This window comes from Hippocampus bargibanti, linkage group LG08, assembly GCF_051943395.1.
Source record: "Hippocampus bargibanti isolate YZ-2025 linkage group LG08, ASM5194339v1, whole genome shotgun sequence".
Classification (NCBI taxonomy): Eukaryota; Metazoa; Chordata; class Actinopteri; order Syngnathiformes; family Syngnathidae; genus Hippocampus; species Hippocampus bargibanti.
The window spans coordinates 25,396,513-25,417,647 of record NC_142741.1 but is presented as its reverse complement, the minus strand read 5'-3'; the positions used below and the strand labels follow the sequence as shown (position 1 = coordinate 25,417,647).

General features: G+C 40.6%; 2 protein-coding genes across 2 annotated transcripts in view; both read left to right on the top strand.

Moving 5' to 3' along the window:
- The window catches only part of erbb4b (erb-b2 receptor tyrosine kinase 4b), a 167,861-nt gene that overhangs the window by 98,057 nt on the left and 48,669 nt on the right, over window positions 1–21,135 (top strand). The window contains exons 4-7 of the mRNA XM_089003429.1: window positions 11,398–11,529; window positions 14,537–14,602; window positions 19,212–19,330; window positions 20,740–20,881. Of these exons, the coding sequence (XP_088859555.1) occupies window positions 11,398–11,529; window positions 14,537–14,602; window positions 19,212–19,330; window positions 20,740–20,881 (459 nt within the window). The remainder of the gene's footprint in view (window positions 1–11,397; window positions 11,530–14,536; window positions 14,603–19,211; window positions 19,331–20,739; window positions 20,882–21,135) is intronic.
- ikzf2 (IKAROS family zinc finger 2) overlaps window positions 1–21,135 on the top strand; it is a 210,787-nt gene that overhangs the window by 188,305 nt on the left and 1,347 nt on the right. The gene's annotated exons all lie outside the window — the stretch shown is intronic.

Genomic DNA, 21,135 nt, shown 5'->3' with positions numbered 1-21,135 from the left:
GACGTGTCCTCTTGACGCATGTCTTTGGGTTTGCGCAACGTGTGGTTCGACGTCATATATGATAATAGCATGCTCCTTCAAGACACTTATGTCCACTGGATGCTTAATTGTCACAAATAAAAGAAAATGAGAAGACAACGTCGGACACAATCACTTCATATTTTTGTCGTATATATAAAACATTTTCCATGGTTCATTTTTCCTGGCCGCTTTTCTTGTTAAGTGTTGCTGGAAGTTGAAGTCAGTCCCAGCTGACTCCTGGCAAAAGGCTCAGTAGACCACAGACTGTTTAGAGCCCATATAGCGAAAAACAGCCATACGCGAGCACATTCGTACTATCAGCGGGACCTGAGCCCAAACTCCTCAGGCGAGGGACTTGCTACGCTATACTTTCTATGTGTACTGCGCCAAAAAAAAAAAAATGAATTACATATCTGTTTATTTTGCAAATTGCCAAAACTCGTGAAAACAAAAGGGCCCTGGAAGAATATGTGCAGCGCATGTGAAAGGTGTGAAATTGTTTGTGTCAGTCCAAAAATACTTCAGAGCTATTTCCAAGAGTACAGTGATACCACGGTTTACGAACCCCTTGGCGTACGAACTTTTCGGTTTACAAATATTACATTTATGAAAATTTTACCTTGGCATACAAACCTTTTTCAGGATACACACGGAGCTGCCACAATGAGTGATGTGTCGTTCGCGAACGAGCCCGTTCTAACAACAAAATGGCAGTCGAGAGTTTTTGTCCTCTATTCCCCGCCCCCAGTCTTCGGTTAAAGCCACTTGATTGGTCAAGAATGCAGCAGTGACGGGAGGTGGGGTTTGCAGATAGAGAGAGAGAGTGAAGCCGTTCTCCAAAAATAAAATGGCAGCCAACTCTTGTTGTCCTCTATCCCCCGCCCCCAGTCTTCGGTTAAAGCCACGTGATTGGTCAAGAACACAGCCATGAGGGGGGGTGGTTTGAACATTAAAGAGACAGGGAGACGACAGTGAGATAGTTTCAACCTTGCAGAGTGTAGACTGCAAGGTTAAAATATCGCAGCAATCAGGCTTCACAAACAACCCGCACAAGCCAGATGTACACTTGATGCAAAAAGCTATCAACCCAGCTAAACAGAACACAATTGATGAGGAACTAGATAAAATTATCACATAGAAAGCACCTACAAGGGATCATTCCTCAAGATGGTGAAAGAAGAAGGTTACGTTCCTCATGAAGTGTTTAATGCTGATGAAAGCGGCCACTCCATTCCATCAAGCCATCAACGACCATCACAAAGATAAATAAAACGACTTTATTATACAGTACAGTTTATTTCTTTAATTCTGATACCATAGCACATTTATTTTACATAAAATAAGGTATACTGTGTGTAGTTTTTAGACTTAGAACATTAGCAAGTCGAAAATTATGTTTTATGGGGAGCTGGGAACGGATTATTCTCATTTTAATGGTTTGCTATGGGAAATAAATTTTTGGGATACACACTTTTCGCCTTACACACTCTGTCTGGGAACCAATTAAGTTCGTAAACCAAGGTATCACTGTAGTTCCAAGAGTACCTGCTAGTCCGATACTCCTACTGATAAAAAAACCCAACAAATAATAATAATAGTACCCCCAGAAAAAGAGCACATATTAGTTTTCCAATGGAACAAAAGTGAGTTCACCCCAACCCACCTCCTCCTACTCGTTCCTCGTCCTCGCCAGAATATCTTCATTCTTTGAGATTTGCTCAGTGCTGTTGATTCATCTTTCCTAAACGCCCGCTCTGCGTCTGCCCAAAATGAAAGTTCCAAAGTGAGGAGCCATCTGCTGAATGATCCTCTCTCGTCGCATGCATGTACACAAGTCGGCGGTATACGCCAGCGGCATTATCCACTTCTTCATGGCCCATCTGGTCGCTCTTTATTTGTCTCATTTACTGTCTCACTTTCATTTGTTTTCATGCTCTTTTTTGGTTCCTCATCTGTTCCACTTCATGCTCTTGATTTTGCCATATCAATACCTTTCATTAAAAATGAACGATGCTATGTTCATGTAGGGCGATATTAAAAAAAAAAACAAGGCATTTTATATCACAATAACGATATATTTTTAACTTTTCAGTGACTCTATCAAAAAATATCTGGCATATATGAATATAGGCAGGTAGGTAGGTGGTTTGGTAGGTAGGGGGTATGTAAGTGGATAGGTAGGTGGGTCGGTAGGTGTGTAGGTACATAGATAGGTAGGGACTGAGCTCTGTAGGTAGGTAGGTAGGTAGGTAGGTAGGTAGGTAGGTAGGTAGGTCGATAAGTAGATAGGTAGAGGTAGATAGAGATATAGATACATTTTAAAAACCGTTCATGTTCTTATGCCATGCTACCACCAGTTGGCAGACTCCCTCCTGCCCTCAATCCCTCCCTACCTACCTACCTACCAAGCTCACCATCTACCCACCTACCTATCCACCTACAAACCCCCCTACCTACCTACACCCCTACCTCCCACCCTCCCTACCTACCTAGATACCTACCTATCTACCCACTTACCTACCCACCTACCTACTGTACCTCCCTACCTCCCCAGCTACCTTCCCACCTACCCACCCACCTACCTACCTCGCTGCCTACCTCCCTACCCACCTACCTCCTTCCCTCCGTCTCTCCCTCCCCTACCTACCTACCTACCTACCTACTGTACCTCCTTACCTACCCACCCACCGACCTACCCACCTACCTACCAACCAACCTATCCACGTACAACCCTACTCACCTCCCAACTCACCTCCCTCCCTCCTGCCCTCCCTGCCTCCCTGCCTACCTCCCTATCTACCCACCTACCTACCTTCCTCCCTACCACACTACTTACCTAGCTACCTACCCACTTACCTACCCACCGACCTACCCACGTAACTACCCACCTACCGATGCACCTACCTCCCCCCTAACTGCCTTCCTACCTACTTCTCTACCTAGCTGCCGTGCCGAATGTTCTTAACTTTTGACAGGTGAAGTTCCTCGTTCCACTTTAAGAAAGGGCCAGGAAAATATCTAGAGCTGCAAGTACATCACATGATTGCTGTTTTTTTTTTCATGGACATGTGTGAAAGGAAGCAGATGTGATATATGGGAAATGTCCATGTATATTATAGATTCACAGCATCAAAGAGTGAGCAATTCTTAACCTCTGGCGAAGGAGTAGGCGAAATCGGCGAGAGGCAATAAGGATGGGGGCGTTGGGGGCTACTGGTGTGTAAAGGAGGAGGTTTTCTTTCAAATCGGATATGATGAAGAAGAGAATGAGGGACTTAGTCTTCTTTCGAGCTGACATCTTTCCTCTGCATATCGCACCTTTTTCTATGCATTAGAAAGCAAGACTCTTGACCATCTTTACCGTACGTCTGATATATTTAAAATCTGTCAGAGATTTTCGATCGGACGCTGCACAAAGACTCGAACCCAGAAAGATTGTCTTTACTGCCAGCAGGAGACGCAGCCCTTCATGACAGACGCCTAAATTCTGCAGCCCTATGACAAGCTATTTATTGAGAGTATATGCAAATTTAAGTGATACATTAGTAAAACATAGTTTTCTTGATTAGAATACCATGCCACCGGAACGTTCTGAGCGCGAAAAGCTGTAAGCAATAAAACATTGTCTCTTCCATGAACTGATAACTGATAACCTGGCTAATGAGCTCTTCCTGTGAAGGATTTTTGGATTGGATTTGCCTTTATTAGTCTCGCTGTGGAGAAATTTACATTTCACAGCAGCAAAGTTATGAAAGAAATGAAAGTCGTAATTTAATTTAAGTCGTAAATTGCTTCGGTGATAAAGGAGTATCCCAAGTCCTAAATTCTGTCCAAGGCCAGATCTCCTAGATGAAGATGACAGTTTAACTTGCTGTGTCTGTTGACCTCAGATTGACCCCAGTTTGTCTGTGCTTCAATTGTGTTTTCGAGTCACACATGTTGACTAAGCATATAACAGCATGACACTTTTAAATATGATAACTTCTTATTCTATCTAATCTCGATCAAAATTATAGCTCCTACAGCAAGTCGCAAGAAGGAATACCGTCTAACTTCTCGCACAAACGAGACTGAACTGGGGTACAAATACCCGGCTTGTGTGCTCAATGGGGAAAGTGAAGCTAAATGATGGACAAGGGAACAAAAGAATGGACAAGGTGAAAGGGACAATTTAAGTCTGCGAGATACCCGTGGACTTTTGCCCCTGCGGATGGAGCATTTAATTGCTACCTCCTTCAGATCTACAACCATTCACCATCTACTAAGAGAGACAGACAGAGAGAGAGGAAAAAAAGAGCAATTACTCCAGCGGAAGGAAGTTCAGCTCAGTGTGCATTCCCAGAATTCAGTTGAGCCGTTTGCCTTGCGGCCCACAGAGACCTCAGGTCTCTTTCAATTGTCTGACTAATTGATTACTTCCTATGCAATTACTCCCATGTCACACTCAATATTTCACTTCTTCCGGACGGAGGCGACGAGGGACATTCTTCTTGAAGGATGGCGTTCTTATTTTCACATTTGCGAGGCCCGAATGTGGATCATGAAGAGGAGATTGTTAAATTGAAGTCCAGACCCGGCCATCAGTTGTGATTGGTATTAATTGATTCCACCGTAATGATCCTGTCTGACAGAGATGGTGAGACGACTCGAGATGGTTTGAGGGGCGTGCAGGAGCTTATGCCAGTTGCCCTGTTCCGGTTGCCAAACAATCGTAGTTGACAAACTATTTGAACTCACACGTCTGTGTAAGCTCTCAGTCATACACGAGTGGTCCATCGATGAAAAGGTTTCTTCAGCCGTCATCTGTACGTCTTTGAAGGTGTCGGACGTTTCGCTTCTTATTCAAGAAACTTTGTCAGCAAACTAACTGGTAGTATCGGCCCTATGTATATACAGTAAAGACTCGTTATATCGATATCGGATATATCGATAGTCCCGGTTATATCGATACTATTTCTATGCACGCACGGAGAAAATTACATGCAAACAGGGTCGGATATATCGATAGTCCCGGTTATATCGATATTTTTTCGGACTCCCTTGAATATCGATATAACGAGACTTTACTGTATATCCCTACTGTCCAGACATGGCGGTGCCGGACTCTGCTATGATAGGTCCGTGCTCTCAGGTTCGGGGGAGCATTTGAACTCACAATCATACTTTGGGGCAAGTATGAGTGTTCTATTAACCTGCCGTGCATGTGTTTGGAACGTGGGGGGGGGGGGGAATACCCGCAGTAAACCCACACTAACTCGGGGTGAACATGCAAACTCCACAGAGGAAGGCCAAAACCACGGAATTGAACCCTGCACCTCAGCATTGTGAGGCCAATGTGATCGCCGGTTGCCACTCTGCTGCCGTATATGTTATAATAATTTGATTTATTTTTTCAAGTTTGCACTCCAACTGTAATGTATCCCGTATTTTTCGTTGTACCTTCAATGAATGAAAAATGTTTTTCAACTACAGTGATCCCTCGGTTTACGAACCCCTTGTTTTACCAACTTTTCAGTTTTTGAACGTTAAATTGATGAAAATTTTACCTTGTTTTTTTTTACCTAAATAAAACCACTTTATTATACAGTACAGTTTATTTAATTATAATACCATAGCACATTTATTATACATAAAATAAGGTATATTTGTGTAGTTTTAATGCTTAGAAAGTAGAAAATGATGTTTTATGGGGACCTGGAAACGGATTATTCTGATTTTAATGGTTTCCTATGGGAAATTATTTTTTGGGATACGTTTACCAAACTGTGGACACAGCCAACAATTATTCACCATCTGGTTAAATTGATGAACATTAACAGGAAAAAAAACTAAACTATCAATAATCCAGAACAGGTGAGTATGAAAGCAGCTAATGGTCCTCGGAAAATAAACGATGATCACACTTCCTGTTGTACGCGATAACACTCCTTATCTCAAAGTAGAAACCTGAGATGAGCAGCAGACTCCTTTTCATGTTCCATTACCCACCACTGCTCTTATTAATATCTGCTCCACTAAACAAAGACCTCAGGCGCAGAGGGAATAAAAATATGTACATTATATCAATTATTAGGATGCCAAAGGGGAGTTGGAGGTTGGCGGCTGAGTAGCGCAAGTGAATATATTGTCGTTACTTTGACTATTTTAAAAGAAAGCCTGGTTGATCATTATTATTTTGGAAATTGGTGATTATCGGTGAAAACGTGAGGGTTGGTAATGAGCAACCATTCCTTCAATAATGTTTGCTATGTTCATGGCAGCAGGTAAAGTTATGTTCGATTGGGGTCACTTAAAGAACAACCGACGCCTCCGGACAAATTGTGTCCATAATTTGTAAAATCACTTCAAATGACTTCGGCTGACAAAGATTCCACCGCTTATCGCTATATTTTACGCTTTACGCTGAATATTCAGGAAGTCTTGTTTTCCAGTTGGTGACGATTCCTGACGTGATGTCACGTCAGGAACGCCCCTGACTGAGAAAGTGACACACAATGCATTTTGGGTACTTTGTTTGGTCTGAAAACATCGTGTTGAGCCGTGTTGATGGCGAAATTAGAAAGAAAACACATAAATAACGCAATGGTGAATCGTGGTGTGTTGCACCAAGACTACTATTTGATACTAGTTGGCACAAATTCCCAGCAGGAAAAATCAGCCCATTTACAACAGAGCTTGGGCGCCATCTTGTACATTTTCTGGGAGCTACATTTCAGTCCAAACGCCTCAAAATGACACGGAAGGACTTCTTTAATCGATTGCAAACATTTATGCTTTCCTCTTCAGAACTATTTGAATCATATTCATAACTGGATGAGTAATAAGAAAGCATATTCTCCGAATCTAAAGCCATTGTTTTGATTTTAGAGCAAGGCGAAGACGTCCTGGTGTATCGTCACGAACAAGGGGGCGGGACCTTCTGAAACTCGCCATTTCCGAGGTCATTTTGAAGTCGTTTTGGGACACTTTAAGTAATTTTTATTGGTGTTTTGCATTTAACTAAAACTATCAGCCTGCGTCTTTTGGGTATTTTAGATGCTATAAAACGTTTTTCTGATGTCAGTTAGGAGACCCAAAAATGGTGTTGGTTGTCCTTTCAGGCTTATTTCATCGAAAATGATCTTTTATGGAGACCTGGCAATGGATTATTCACATTTTTAATGGTTTCTTATGGGAAATAAATGTTTGGCAGATGAAGTTTTCACCTTAAACACACTTTCCGGGAACCAATTAAGTTCATAAGCTGAGGTATCTCTGTATTTAGTATTCTTCACTTTACATGTGTTTTTTTTTTCCTTTCACCTTTTTCCGGCCTTGTGTCTTTGACTCCCACTGTTTTATTTCGCCCGTTTGAAAGAGCGGCTCATTTTCATTCAGGCATTAGGCTGATCACCCATCAGCCCCGATAAACTAAATGGCCCTCAGCCGTTCTACCTCAAGGTCTTTTTTTTTTTCGCTTGTATTTTTAATCAATGACTGCTCATGGCTTGATAATATTGTCTGTCGTTTCTTTTTTTTTTTTTGCTCCATTTATTCTCTTTTGTTTTTCATCCTTTCTCGCAGATTTATCTTATCAGTGTTTTGTTATAGCCCCCCCCCCCCCCTCCCAACCCGCCATCCTCGTCCTTTTCCATAAAACTCAGATTACCAAGGTTTTATCACAATTTAAAATGGACGAAAGCAAGCACGGATTCAAACCTACAATACATCCCACACCCATTCTGTCATAATTTAATGATTTTTGTTGCCGTCTTGTCATCTTTTTAAGCGGATGTGCAGCCTTGCTTGGGTTTAATACTATGATCCCTAAATCTCAGCTATTTTTTTCATAAAGACTCAGAGGAAACAATTGTGTTGGGAAGGATCCACGCTAAATGTAATCACCGGGCAAGGAATGCAATTACATTTTGGAGGCCCTGCATATGCTAGTCACTAGCGAGTGGATCAGGGTGACGGTTGATTGCCTCCCCCCTGCCATCAAGCCTCCCCCTTGACAATTGATCGGGCGGGGGAACCGGAGAGAAGTTTCAAATGATTATTTTTTTGTGCCACATTTTGTGATCAGTCTTAATTGGTTGATTGGCTCGATGATGTCAGCGAAGTAAGCCGCAACGATGTTTCTCACGTACTGTACTACGTTCATTGTTTTTCATACTCACCGGTAACATTTTTTTAGGTAAACTGATGGAGAATAAGAAGTTGTGATATTTCAAAGTTTCATGCTGTTATATGCTTAGTCAACGTGTGTGACTCGAATACACAATTGAAGCACAGACGACCTGGGGTCAATCTGAGGTCAACAGACACACCAACTTAAACTGTCATCTTCATCTAGGAGATCTGGCATTGGGTAGAATTTAGGACTTGGGAAACTCCTTTATCACCGAAGTAATTTACGACTTGAAACTCCTTCACAGGAAGAGCTCATTAGCCAAGTTACAAATTTATCAGTTCATGGAAGAGACAATGTTTTATTGCTTACAGCTTTTCGCGCTCAGAACGTTCCAGTGGTGTGGTATTCTAATCAATAAAACCATGTTTTACTAATGTATCACTTAAATTTGCATAAACTCTCAATAAATGGCTTGGCAGAGGGCTGCAGAATTCAGTTGTCTGTCATGAATGGCTGCGTCTCCTACCGGCAGTAAAAAGACAATCTTTCTGGGTTCGTGTCTTTGTCCACAGTGTCCGATCGAACATCTCTAAGATGAACAGAGCGGGCTAATCATACCACCTGTTATTTTTTTTGGCTCAGGGGAAGAAACGAGACTTTGTTTGTTGGTGCGCTGTTTATTGATCCAAGCGCATCTGGAATCCATTACCGGGAAAATGCATGCTAATGTTTCGTGGTCTATTTTTGTATTGTATTTTTTAACTTGTTTTTTTAACATTAGAAATTCATCAGGCCCTTTATTATGAAATAGAATTTGAGAGCAGAATAAATAGAAGTGAACGTGTTTACGGCGTCTCAGTGAAGGATGATCACGATCGGGGTATTAATGAATGCAGTTGTCTAACAGTAAAATAAACAATCCCGTGTTTCTCCAACGCAATCTTTTCAATACTTCATTTATTCACTCTCCCAAACTCATTAGCATGTTTTTTTTTCCACCTTTCCTCGATCATCGGTTTCCCGTTCTTAATTATATTCATCCCTGCACTGCAATCATAAAACACGCAGAAACACTCGCAGCGACCGCTGACTGCCGATATGATTGCTCGCATCGCATTTGTTCTCCCTCCCCGAATTGCATATTGTTTTCCTTGCCGTCTATCGCGCGGCGCGTCGCCGTCGATTCCTTTTTCTTTTCAAGTCATATTCAACTCTGATGACAGCTTTTTATTTTTCACTACAAGGGCTTGACAATCGTCGCCTGGGCGACATCAACCAGCTGAGATATTTGTCAGACAAAGCAATCATTAGTGGCGTAGAATTGAAGAACTGATTTCCCCTGGCCACAAATTGCACGTACGGTAGTAGAAAAGGTTTTTTTCTCATTTATCTCTGCATAACAGATGGCCTGGGAGACATTGCAATTATGCTTGTTTTATTTTTATTAAAATGATCTCATTACACTTAAAATAAGGATGTAACATTGAAAGAGCAGATTTTCTACTATTGGCGTCGATTAATTAAACATGTTTTCTTCATTGTAATCAACACAAGATTAATTTTTTTTAAATCGACACCAGTGGTGTCAATGTCAAGGCCCGGGGGCCAAATCCGGCCCGCCACATCATTTTATTCGGCCCGTGAAAGCAAATCAAACTTGTGAAATTGTAAAGCCTGAACCAATATTTCAAGATGTCGTATGTAAACCGCAATAACAGTCATTGTTCTTGACTTCAGATTTGATAACTAGTTATTCATTAATTTATTGTGAGCTCCACATGGAATACCTGGAGGGGATTAAATATTCTAATGGCTTCCCCAAATTATTATTATTATTATTAAATTGCTGTCTGAAGTGCTGAAGCGAAGTTCAATTGAAAAGATGTCATAGCTCAATGTGTGATATTTAATATTTCTCAAAATATTAGGAATCAAAGTAATGTGTCAGCATAGTTACACACCATCCAGAGACTATTCGTTTGTGACAGTGAAAGTCGGCTCACAATCAAATAAAGGCGATGCCGGTGGACGCCCAGGACGATACGCATTTCGTTTTCCTCGACAGCGATGAAATCATGCCGCTGCCCCGTTTGCCAGAATCGCACTGTCAAAATCAGTCGCATTTGAAACGGAAACTCCCCTGAGCTCACGATAATTGCTTCTTTGGTGGAGAGCGGAATTCATTTCTTTCTGAACTGCTGCCACACCTTCAATTCGAAAAAGAGAGAGCTGAGAGAGGAATACCTCCTATTACTCTTCGACATCACTCAAAATGTGGACGTTGGCCTTCTGACATTGGTTTTGTACAAGCAATGGTTAAAATCAACAAGCGCTATTAAAAGACAACCGACACCATTTTTTTGGTTTCCTAACTGACGTCAGAAAATTTTTTTTATAGCATCTAAAATACCCAAAACACGCAGGCTGATATTTTTAGTCAAATGCAAAACACCAATAAAAAGTGTCCCAAAACTACTTCAAAATGACCCTGTCGATGGCGAGTTTCAGAAGGTCACGCCCCCTTGTTCGTGACATCACTATTGGTCACACACTGCCTTGCTCCAGAATATAAAAAAAATGGCCTCAGAGAGTTCAGATTCGGAGAAGATGCTTTCTTGTTACTCATTCAGTTATGAATATGATTCAAATCGTTCTGAAGAGGAAAGCATAAATGTTTGCAATCGATTAAAGAAGTCCTTCCGTATCAATTCGAGCCGTCTGGACTCCATTGTAGCACTCAGAAAATGCACAAGATGGCGCCCAAGCTCCGTTGGAAATGGGCTGATTTGTCTGCTGGGAATTTGTGTCAACTAGTATCAAATAGAAGTCTTGGTGCAACACCATCGCGTTATGTATGTAGTTTTCCTTCTAATTTCTCGATCAAAACGGTGTTTTCAGACAAAAAAAAATACCCAAAATGCATTGTGTGTCATTTTCTCGGTCAGGTGCGTTCCAAATGTGACGTCACGTCAAGCGTCGTCATGAACTCGAAAACGAGACTTCCTGAATATTCAGCGCCAGTCTTAAAACGTAAAATATACACCATCAAATGCGCTCAGTAGAAGTCCTTTGAAGTGATTTGACAAATTATGGACGCAACTTGTCCGTTGTCCTTTAATAATAAATATTTGACAACATTATATAAAATAAAATAATTTTTCACGCATATCTCAGGTTGAATTTGATTTGTAATATATTAGAGACACATTTATGCGTACCGACTTACTGACTGACTTTTTTGATGGGCGGGGGTGTCTTTCCAGAGATCCTAACTGGAGGTGTTTATGTCCACCAAAACAACTTCCTGTGTCACGCGGATACCATCCATTGGCAGGACATTGTCAAGAACTCGGGGGTCTATCCTGTGGTTGTGCCCACCAACAGCAGTGCTACATGTAAGTCACTGGTGTCAAATAATAATAATAATAATAATACATTTGATTTATAAGCGCGTTTTCAAACTCTCAAGGTCACTTTACAGTCACAAGATAAATTTTCCTGTGGGCGAGCAGTGGCAGCCACATGCGCCAGCGTTCACTCAACCTGGAAGTAACTCAAACAGACAAAAAGCTAGCTAGCTACACAGGTAATAGATAGCTAATAATAATAATACATTTCATTTATAAGCGCCTTTCAAACTGTCAAGGTCACTTTACAGTCACAGGATAAGTAATATATAGCTATTGAGATAGCTAGCTAGCTATACAGTTAATAGCTAGCTAGCTAGCTACACAGGTAATCGATAGCTAATAATAATAATAACACATTTCATTTATAAGCGCCTTTCAAACTGTCTATGTCACTTTACAGTCACAGGATAAGTACTATATAGCTATCAAGATAGCTAGCTATACAGTTAATAGCTAGCTAGCTACACAGGTAATAGATAGCTAATAATAATAATACATTTCATTTATAAGTTCCTTTCAAACTGTCAAGGTCACTTTACAGTCACAGGATAAGTAATATATAGCTATTGAGATAGCTAGCTAGCTATACATTTAATAGCTAGCTAGCTAGCTACACAGGTAATCGATAGCTAATAATAATAATAACACATTTCATTTATAAGCGCCTTTCAAACTGTCTATGTCACTTTACAGTCACAGGATAAGTACTATATAGCTATCAAGATAGCTAGCTATACAGTTAATAGCTAGCTAGCTACACAGGTAATAGATAGCTAATGATAATACATTTCATTTATAAGCGCCTTTCAAACTGTCAAGGTCACTTTACAGTCACAGGATAAGTAATATATAGCTATCGAGATAGCTAGCTAGCTAATACAGCTAATAAATAAATACAATTCTCGGTCAGGGGCGTTCCTGATGTGATGTCACGTCAAGAATCGTCTTAAAACGTAAAATATAGCGATATGGGATGGAATCTTTGTAAAATCCGCTCAGTAGAAGTCCTTTGAAGTGATGTTGCAAATTATGGACACAACTTGTCCGGAGGCGTCGGTTGTCCCTTAAGGGTTGGATTGATTCAGACATAGCACTACTGAAGGCCTAGTTGCAAAATGCGCTGCTGAAATGTCATGAATGAATGTCTTTGTGTTGTCATGTTATGTTATTTGGTTTTTTTTTTTTTTTTTTTTTTTTGTTCTTTTGACTTCAAAACGGCGCCGCGAGCGTGTCTGCCTTTCCAGCAGCTCCTGTATTTTGTTTTTCTACTTTCATTTCTTTCATAACTTTGCTGCTGTGAAATGTCAAATGTCTCCACTGCGAGACTAATAAAGGCAAAGAATCCAATCCAAATGCAACAGGATGGAAAAATGAGCAAAGCCAAACAATGTTGTCAAAAGAGAAGCATAGCGAGGGGGAAGGCGTATGGAGAATGAAAGAGATAGTAGAGAGGGGCACATATGAAGAAGAACAGGAAAGGGGGTGGAAAATGGACACTCGTGTTGGAAAAGAGTCAGACTTGTCGCTAATAGCTCTCGTTTGGAGAGGCTGATGGACGGAGGACAGCACTTCTGCACTTACTCAGCCTTACTTCCCCTCTCACTCAATTACCAGATAGTCAATTAAGCTCTCCAAAACTACCCAAGGGCAACACTGACGAAAATTTGAAAGCTATGATGGGCTTTATCTAAGCCAGATTTGTAGTTTTTTTTTTTTTTTTGGGGGGGGGGGGTTGGCATTTTTTTTGTTCGGGAACAAATTATATTTCTATCCATGAATGTTAATGTCAAGGAAGGATTTGAAATTGGATCAAAGTTATTGTTTCATATTCAAAATATGTAATGGTCAACAATGTTTTCAATCCAAAAGATAGGCTGCCAAATGAAAAACAAAGTACAGTCATACGTCTGTGTAAGCTCTCAGTCGTACAGGAGTGGTCCATCGATGAAAAGGTTTCTTCAGCCATCATCGGTACTTTGAAGGTGTCGGACCTTTCGCTTCTTATCCAAGATGCTTCTTCAGTGAACGAAAGTCATACTGGTAGTTTCAGCCCTATATGGACAGTAGAGATACATATATAAATAGGGCCGAAACTACCAGTAAGGTTTACAGATGACGATAAAATGACGATAAGAAGTACAGACGGGAAGAAACCTTTTCATCGAAAGTACAGTGATACCTTGGCTTACAAAATTAATTGGTTCCCAGACAGAGTGTGTATGGCAAAGTGTGTATCCCAAAAAATAATTTCCCATAGGAAACCATTAAAATGTGAATAATCCGTTCCCAGGTCCCCATAAAACATAATTTCCGACGTTCTAATTTAATTTTTCTAAAGGCTTAAAACTACACCAAATATACCTTATTTTATGTATAATAAATGTGCTACGGTATTATAATTACATAAATAAACTGTACTATATAATAGAGTTGTTTTATTTACCTTTGTGATGGTCAATGGCTTGATGGAAAGGAGTGGCCGCTTTCATCAGCATTAAACACTTGATGAGGAACGTAGCCACGATAAAGCGCTGGTCAGACCTCTGCAAGTGTTTTTCCCTTCCACAAGGGGGCAGCATTGGCCATATGTGCATGTTAGCGCTTTGTTACAGCTTTAGCTGTTCTTAAAGCACTATATAAATCCACGTGTCTATTGTATTTTGTACAGTCGCCCCCATTTCAAGATCAGATAACTCCAGACCCATATAACTTAGGAATTAACAGTTTTTTCCCTAATGAAAGAAGAGAGTCTAAGGTTTCTTATGCTAAATTGAATGTTTATGTCGTCCTAAAATTCAATATTCTGTGGGTCCTGCAATTTGAGTGACAATGACAAAAACCCTGGCACTGGAGTGGACACATTTTTTGCACATCGTCTGCCAGTGAATGAGTTCAATGTCTTGCATAATGTAGCTCAGATATATGTCCAATCACAGACTGATCCGATCCGAATGACAGTTTACGTTTTTTCTCGTTTTTGTTTTGTTTGCAGGTCAGAAGTGTCATCGCTCCTGCAACGGTCGCTGCTGGGGGCCAAAAGAAGACCAATGTCAAAGCTGTGAGTTGTATAAATGTGACACAAACATTATCTTTCTCTCTTATGAGCAAGGCAACGTTAGTCTGAATTGTACTCTGTTGAGCGTTTCGTAACTGTTGGCACTTCAAAACAAGCACTAATGTTTTTGTTTTTATTTTACTGAGCATATATTACAAAGATTCCACGGCATATAGCTATATTGTACCTTTTAAGACGCGCTGAATATCCAGGAAGTCTTGTGTTCGAGTTGGTGACGATTCCTGACATGATGTCACGTCAGGAACGCCCCTGACCGAGAAAGCCACACACAATGCATTTTGGGTACTTTGTTTGGTCTGAAAACTTCGTGTTGATGGCGAAATGAGAAGGAAAATACATAAATAACGCGCTGGTGAATCGTTGTGTTGCACCAAGACTACTATTTGATACTAGTTGCAGACAAATCAGCACATTTCCAACGGAGCTTCTGCATTTTCTGGGTGCTACATTGGTGTCATTGACGGCTCAGATTGATACGGAAGGACTTCTTGAATCGATTGCAAACATTTATGCTTTCCTCTTCAGAACTATTTGAATCATTCATAACTGGATGAGTAACAAGAAAGCATCTTCTCCAAATCTGACGCCATTGTTTTTAATTCTTGAGCAAGGCAAGACGTCTTGGCGTGATGTCACGAACAAGGGGGCGGGACATTCTGAAACTCGCAATTTCCGGGGTCATTTTGAAGTCGTTTTGGGACACTTGAAGTCATTTTTATTGGTGTTTTGCATTTGACTGAAAATATCAGCCTGCGTGTTTTGGCTATTTTAGATGCTATAAAACGTTTTTGTGATCTCGGTTAGGAAACAAAAAAAATGGTGTCGGTTGTCCTTTAAGAATAGTGTGGAACCACTGTTACAATTTTGAAGTACAAGCTCCCTTCGAACTTATTCCCATATATTTGATATTAATTATTTGACATCTTGTTAATATTGTGTGGGGGGGGGAGTAAAAAAATCACCATGTTAATTTCTTCAGTATCTTATTTAATTCATTTTGTCGAAGTTTATTTAGATGACATTTAATTCCCTTGTTTTTGTGTGCTAATGTGCTGTACATTTACGTACATACCGCTTGCCCCCGGCGCCTCATTTGTGCCGCGGTTATGGTCGTAACTGCCTCGACCACAAACATTGCTGATGTAACGCTTTCGGATTCTTGAATCAAAAGTTTATTCAGATCTTATTATGCGCACTTGCCTTCCCCAAAAAGAGATTATCATGGAGCGTAACCACAAGCCTACTCGCGGCCATCTTTTCTTATCACTGTATTCTATTAACAGCTCATCCTATCAGTCACTTTCTGCGCGAATGAAGTTTTATGGGTACAAAACTGCATGTTATTATCCGTCACGTGGGATGACTTGTTTGTAACTGCGACTCTGCGATAACGACGGCGGTCTCCAATGCTGATTGTCACGCGCTTTTGATCTTTGCGGTGTAGAAAAGAGCTTCCTAAACAGAAGCTCAAACTATGATAACGTCTCATTCTCATTTTGAATCGTACATATCTCCACAGGTCTGTGTAAGCTCTCAGTCGTACAGGAGTGATCCATCGATGAAAAGGTTTCTTCAGCCGTCATCTGTACTTCTTTGAAGGTTTCGCTTCTTATCCAAGAAGCTTCGTCAGCAAACTAAAGTCTTACTGGTCGTTTCGGCCCTATATATAAGATAAGAAGCGAAATGTCCGACACCTTCAAAGAAGTACAGATGACGGCTGAAGAAACCTTTTGATTGACATATCTCCACAGGTTAGCCAGGATGTAAATAAGCACATATTGCTATATCCCACAACTCATTAATATTATTGTTTAATATTCGGCTTACTCCCATTGACCGATCACATGACAAGGGGGTGTGTCATGAACTGACGCTATACAAATAAAGTTATTTTGGGGGCCATCCCTTCACTTGATTGACACACCGGACAACCAATCAGACTGTTTGATTCTGTAGGTTCGACTTACATTAGCTAGCTGGCTATCTATTAGCTATCTATCCAGCTAGCTGGCTATCTATTCGATATATGTTAGCTAACTATGTATTAGCGATCTGTTAGCTATCTGGCTGGCTGGCTATCTATTGGCTATCTATCCAGCAAGCTATCTATTAGCTGGATAGCTGGTTAGCTGGCTATCTATTAGATAGCTAGCTGGCAATCTATTGGCTATCTGTTAGCTGGCCAGCTAGGTAGCTATTAGCTATCTATTACCTAGCTAGCTAGCTTTTTATTCATTTGAGTGAACGCTGGCGTAAAAGTTGCACGCCCCGGGCGTCCGGGCAGGCGTTATTTCAGGCACTGCTTTTATCAACATGTTGCAGATGAGCCACAGATAAGCGTCTTGGTCGTTCGTCTTGTTTGCCATGATGACGTTTTCTCTCGCACGTTGCAGTATTCAACCAGACACGAACACGAATGCATTATCTTTAATTGCCTTACTCGAGCTCAACAACCTTTTCATTCGTTTTTTTGGTGAACTGCACGAAATGGTAAGTAGTGACTTTTTATGAAGGGAAATTACTTCAAGATGAGCTTTGTGACATTTTCACGTGTAATTATACGTACATCTCAAAATCAGCAGCGAAGGGAATCGTTGTCTGTCGGTGAGTAAGACAAGGGTCACCTGAGTTAACCCAATAACTTTGTTATAACTTTTTAAATTGAAACAAATGTACGACATATTTTGATGTCAGCAAGAGTTCTAATCATTGATTTTAAAATATTGATGTTGTACCACGTGGGAGGCAGAATTGTGCGACGGGATTTTATCGCTGCCTGGAAATATGAAAAATAAGAGTTCCTTGGTCCAGTGATACCTTGGCTTACAAACTTAATTGGTTACCAGACAGAGTGTGTAAGGTGAAAAGATGTATCCTAAAAATTAATTTCCCATAGGAAACCATTGAAATGAGAATAATCCGTTCCCAGGTCCCAATAAAACATATTTTTCTTATTTTCTCAGTCTTAAAATTACACAAAATATACCTTATTTTATGTATAATAAATGGGCTATGGTATTATAATTAAAGAAATAAACTGTACTGTATAATAAAGCCCTTTGTAGGTGCTTTCTCTGCGATAATTTTATCTAGTTCCTCATCAATTGTGTTCTGTTTAGCTGGGTTGATAGCTTTTTGCATCAAGTGTACAGATGGCTTGTGCAGGGGTTTGTGGAGCCCGATTGATTGGATATTTTAACCTTGCTGTCTACACTTTGCCTTTGAACTATCAAAGTTGAAACTCTCTCACTGTCGTCTGCCTGTCTCTTTAATGTTTAAACCACATCCCCTGACTGCTGCGTTCTTGACCAATCACGTGGCGTCGGTTGACATGCATATTTTCATGTCTGTCTTTTTGGCTTGTATCCATTACAATGTTGACATTTCATCACTTTTGAAGGAAATGCATGAGAGCAACGTACTGTATATGGCCTCACATCTATAGATTTTTTTTTTAATCAAAACGCCCACAACATTACATTCTGATGTCAGAAGCACATTTTAAATTCATGAGCAAAGATCATTCATGCCCAGTTTTATCAGCAATATGTTAAAAAATGTTGCCTCTATGTGGGTCAATGTTGTTTATACGCTTGCTCGTAAAATGTTTTGTTTACTGTTTTAACTGTTTACTCTTACCATTTCTTTTTTTAAAGGACAAGCGACACCATTTTTTTGTTTCCTAACTGACATCAGAAAAACGTTTTATAGCATCTAAAATATCCAAAACACACAGGCTGATATTTTTCGTCAAATGCAAAACACTGATAAAAATGACTTAAAGTGTCCCAAAACTACTTCAAAATGACCCCGGAAATGGCGAGTTTCAGAAGGTCCCGCCCCTTTGTTCGTGACATCACGCCAGGATGTCTTTGCCTTGCTCTAAAATCAAAACAATGGCTTCAGATTCGGAGAAGATGCTTTCTTGTTACTCATCCAGTTATGAATATGATTCAAATAGTTCTGAAGAGGAAAGCATCAATGTTTGTATCGATTAAAGAAGTCCTTCCGTATCAATTCGAGCCGTTAGGACTCTAACGTAGCGTCCCAGAAAATGCACAAGATAGCGCCCAAGCTCCATTGGAAATGGGCTGATTTGTCTGCCGGGAATGTGTATCAACTAGTATCAAATAGTAGTCTTGGTGAAACACAACGATTCACCAATGAGTGATTTAAAGACATGTCATCTTGCTACAATGTAACCAAGTTAGTGTACAGCTTCTATAACGTTGTGCATTAACTTCTATAACGACACACAGCCATGCGTGTTGCCCAACCGCTTGGCAACAAACGTCCCAAAGTGCTTTTTCCAAATTGGACCTGATTATCAATGGCGTCATCGAACATCATTGCAAAGAATTATCTTCGGGGTTGTCATATTTGCGATGAAATAAAATGACAGCGTTGGAAAAAAAGACGTTGTGCTTCTATTTCACTGGCAAGTCGTGCAATCCACTTAAGAGCTTGCAATCATCATTCAGACGTGACTGAGTGTACGCGAAGCCAACTTCATTTTCTCCCCCTCGGAGGGCCGCTTAAAGATTTTCATGTAAGTATTTTGTTGCTCTGGGTGTCATTTTTATATCCACAGTAACTAAGACGGTGTGCGCCGTGCAGTGCGATGGCCGCTGTTTTGGTCCCTACGTAAGCGACTGCTGCCATCGTGAGTGTGCAGGTGGCTGCTTTGGTCCGAAGGACACTGACTGCTTTGTAAGTACACACAAAAATAAATAAAGAATACAAAATCAGACACACGTGCACACAGCTCGTCGAATTCGCTTTCAATTTACAAGTCAACAAGACCATTTCCATGTCTTTGCTTGTCAGTCCGTTGGTTAAACATACGATACGGTTTACGAACGCCTTGGCTTATGAACTTTTCGGTTCACGAACGTTACATTTATGAACATTTTACTTTGGCATACAAACTATTTTTTGGGATACACACGGAGCAGCCACAATGAATGATGTGTCGTTCACGAACGAGCCCGTTCTCCTAACAAGAAAATGGCAGCCGTCTGTTTTTGTCATCTATTCCCCACCCCCAGTCTTTGAATAAAGCCACGTGATTGGTCAAGAATGCAGCATGGACGGAAGGGGAGGTGGTTTGAACATTAAAGAGACAGGCAGACGACAGAGAGAGTGAGAAAACACACACACACACGAAAGGGAGACGACAGAGCTTGAAACAAAAAAACAAAAGTGAAATGGTGAGAAAATGGATAGAAAACAGTGAAATTTGGACTTGTTTCAACTTTGATAGTTCAAAGACACAGTGTAGACTGCAAGCTTAAAATTCCCATCAATCAGCCTCCACAAATAATCCGCACAAGCCATCTGTACACTTGATACAAAAAGCTATCAACCCAGCTAAACAGAGCACAATTGATGAAGAACTAGGTAAAATTACCGCAGAGAAAGCACTTACAAGGGATCATTCCTCAAGATGGCGAAAGAAGAAGGCTATGTACTTCATCAAGTGTTTCATGCTGATGAAACTGGCCACTCCATTCCATCAAGTCATCAACGACCATCACAAAGGTCAATAAAACGAATTTATTATACAGTACAGTTTATTTCTTTAATTATAATACCACAGCACATTTATTATACATAAAATAAGGTATATTTTGTGTAGTTTTAAGGCTTAGAAAATTAGAAAACTATGTTTTATGGGGACATGGGAACGGATTATTCTCATTTTAATGGTTTCCTATGGGAAATTATTTTTTGGGCTACACACTTTTCGCCTTACACACTGTCTGGGAAGCAATTAAGTTCGTAAGCCAAGGTACCACTGTACAACGTAATATTGGCTCTCTGTGAAGCTCTTAGTCGTACAGGAGTGGTCCATTGGTGAAAAGGATTCCTTCAGCCGTCATCTGTACTTCTTTGAAAGTGTCGGACGTTTCGCTCCTCATCCGAAAACCTTCGTCAGCGAATAAAGAATTTACTGCTAGCTCTGGCCCTATATATCTATTTAGCGCAATGTCCGACACCTTCAAAGAAGTACAGATGACGGCTGAAGAAACCTTTTCATCGATTGGCTCTGATGTTCATTATTTCATTATTTTGTTTCTAAGTGTGCCTTGTATTTTTTTTTGTGTTAATGTCTGCAGGCATGCACAAACTTCAATGACAGTGGGGCATGTGTGACGCAGTGTCCGCAGCCTTTTTTGTACAACCCCACCACCTTCCAGGTGGAACATAACCCCAGAACAAAATACACATACGGAGCATTCTGTGTCAAGAAGTGTCCACGTAAGTTTGAACGCTGAACACTTACAGGATTTTTATGTATGCACAAATGTACATTTACTTTTCAAGTCAGGTTTTCCAACGTCTTGGTTCTCGACCATTTTATTTTTCATCCAAAAATTTCAGGTTTACGATGCCTCGGTTTACAAAATTTCAGCCCTGCCTGCAGCCTCGCAGGTGCTGGTCGTTCCAATCAGTGGCAGTCAAAAGGACTCCCGGCACGACCATTCGGCGTCGGGTCATTTTACGCAATTGTA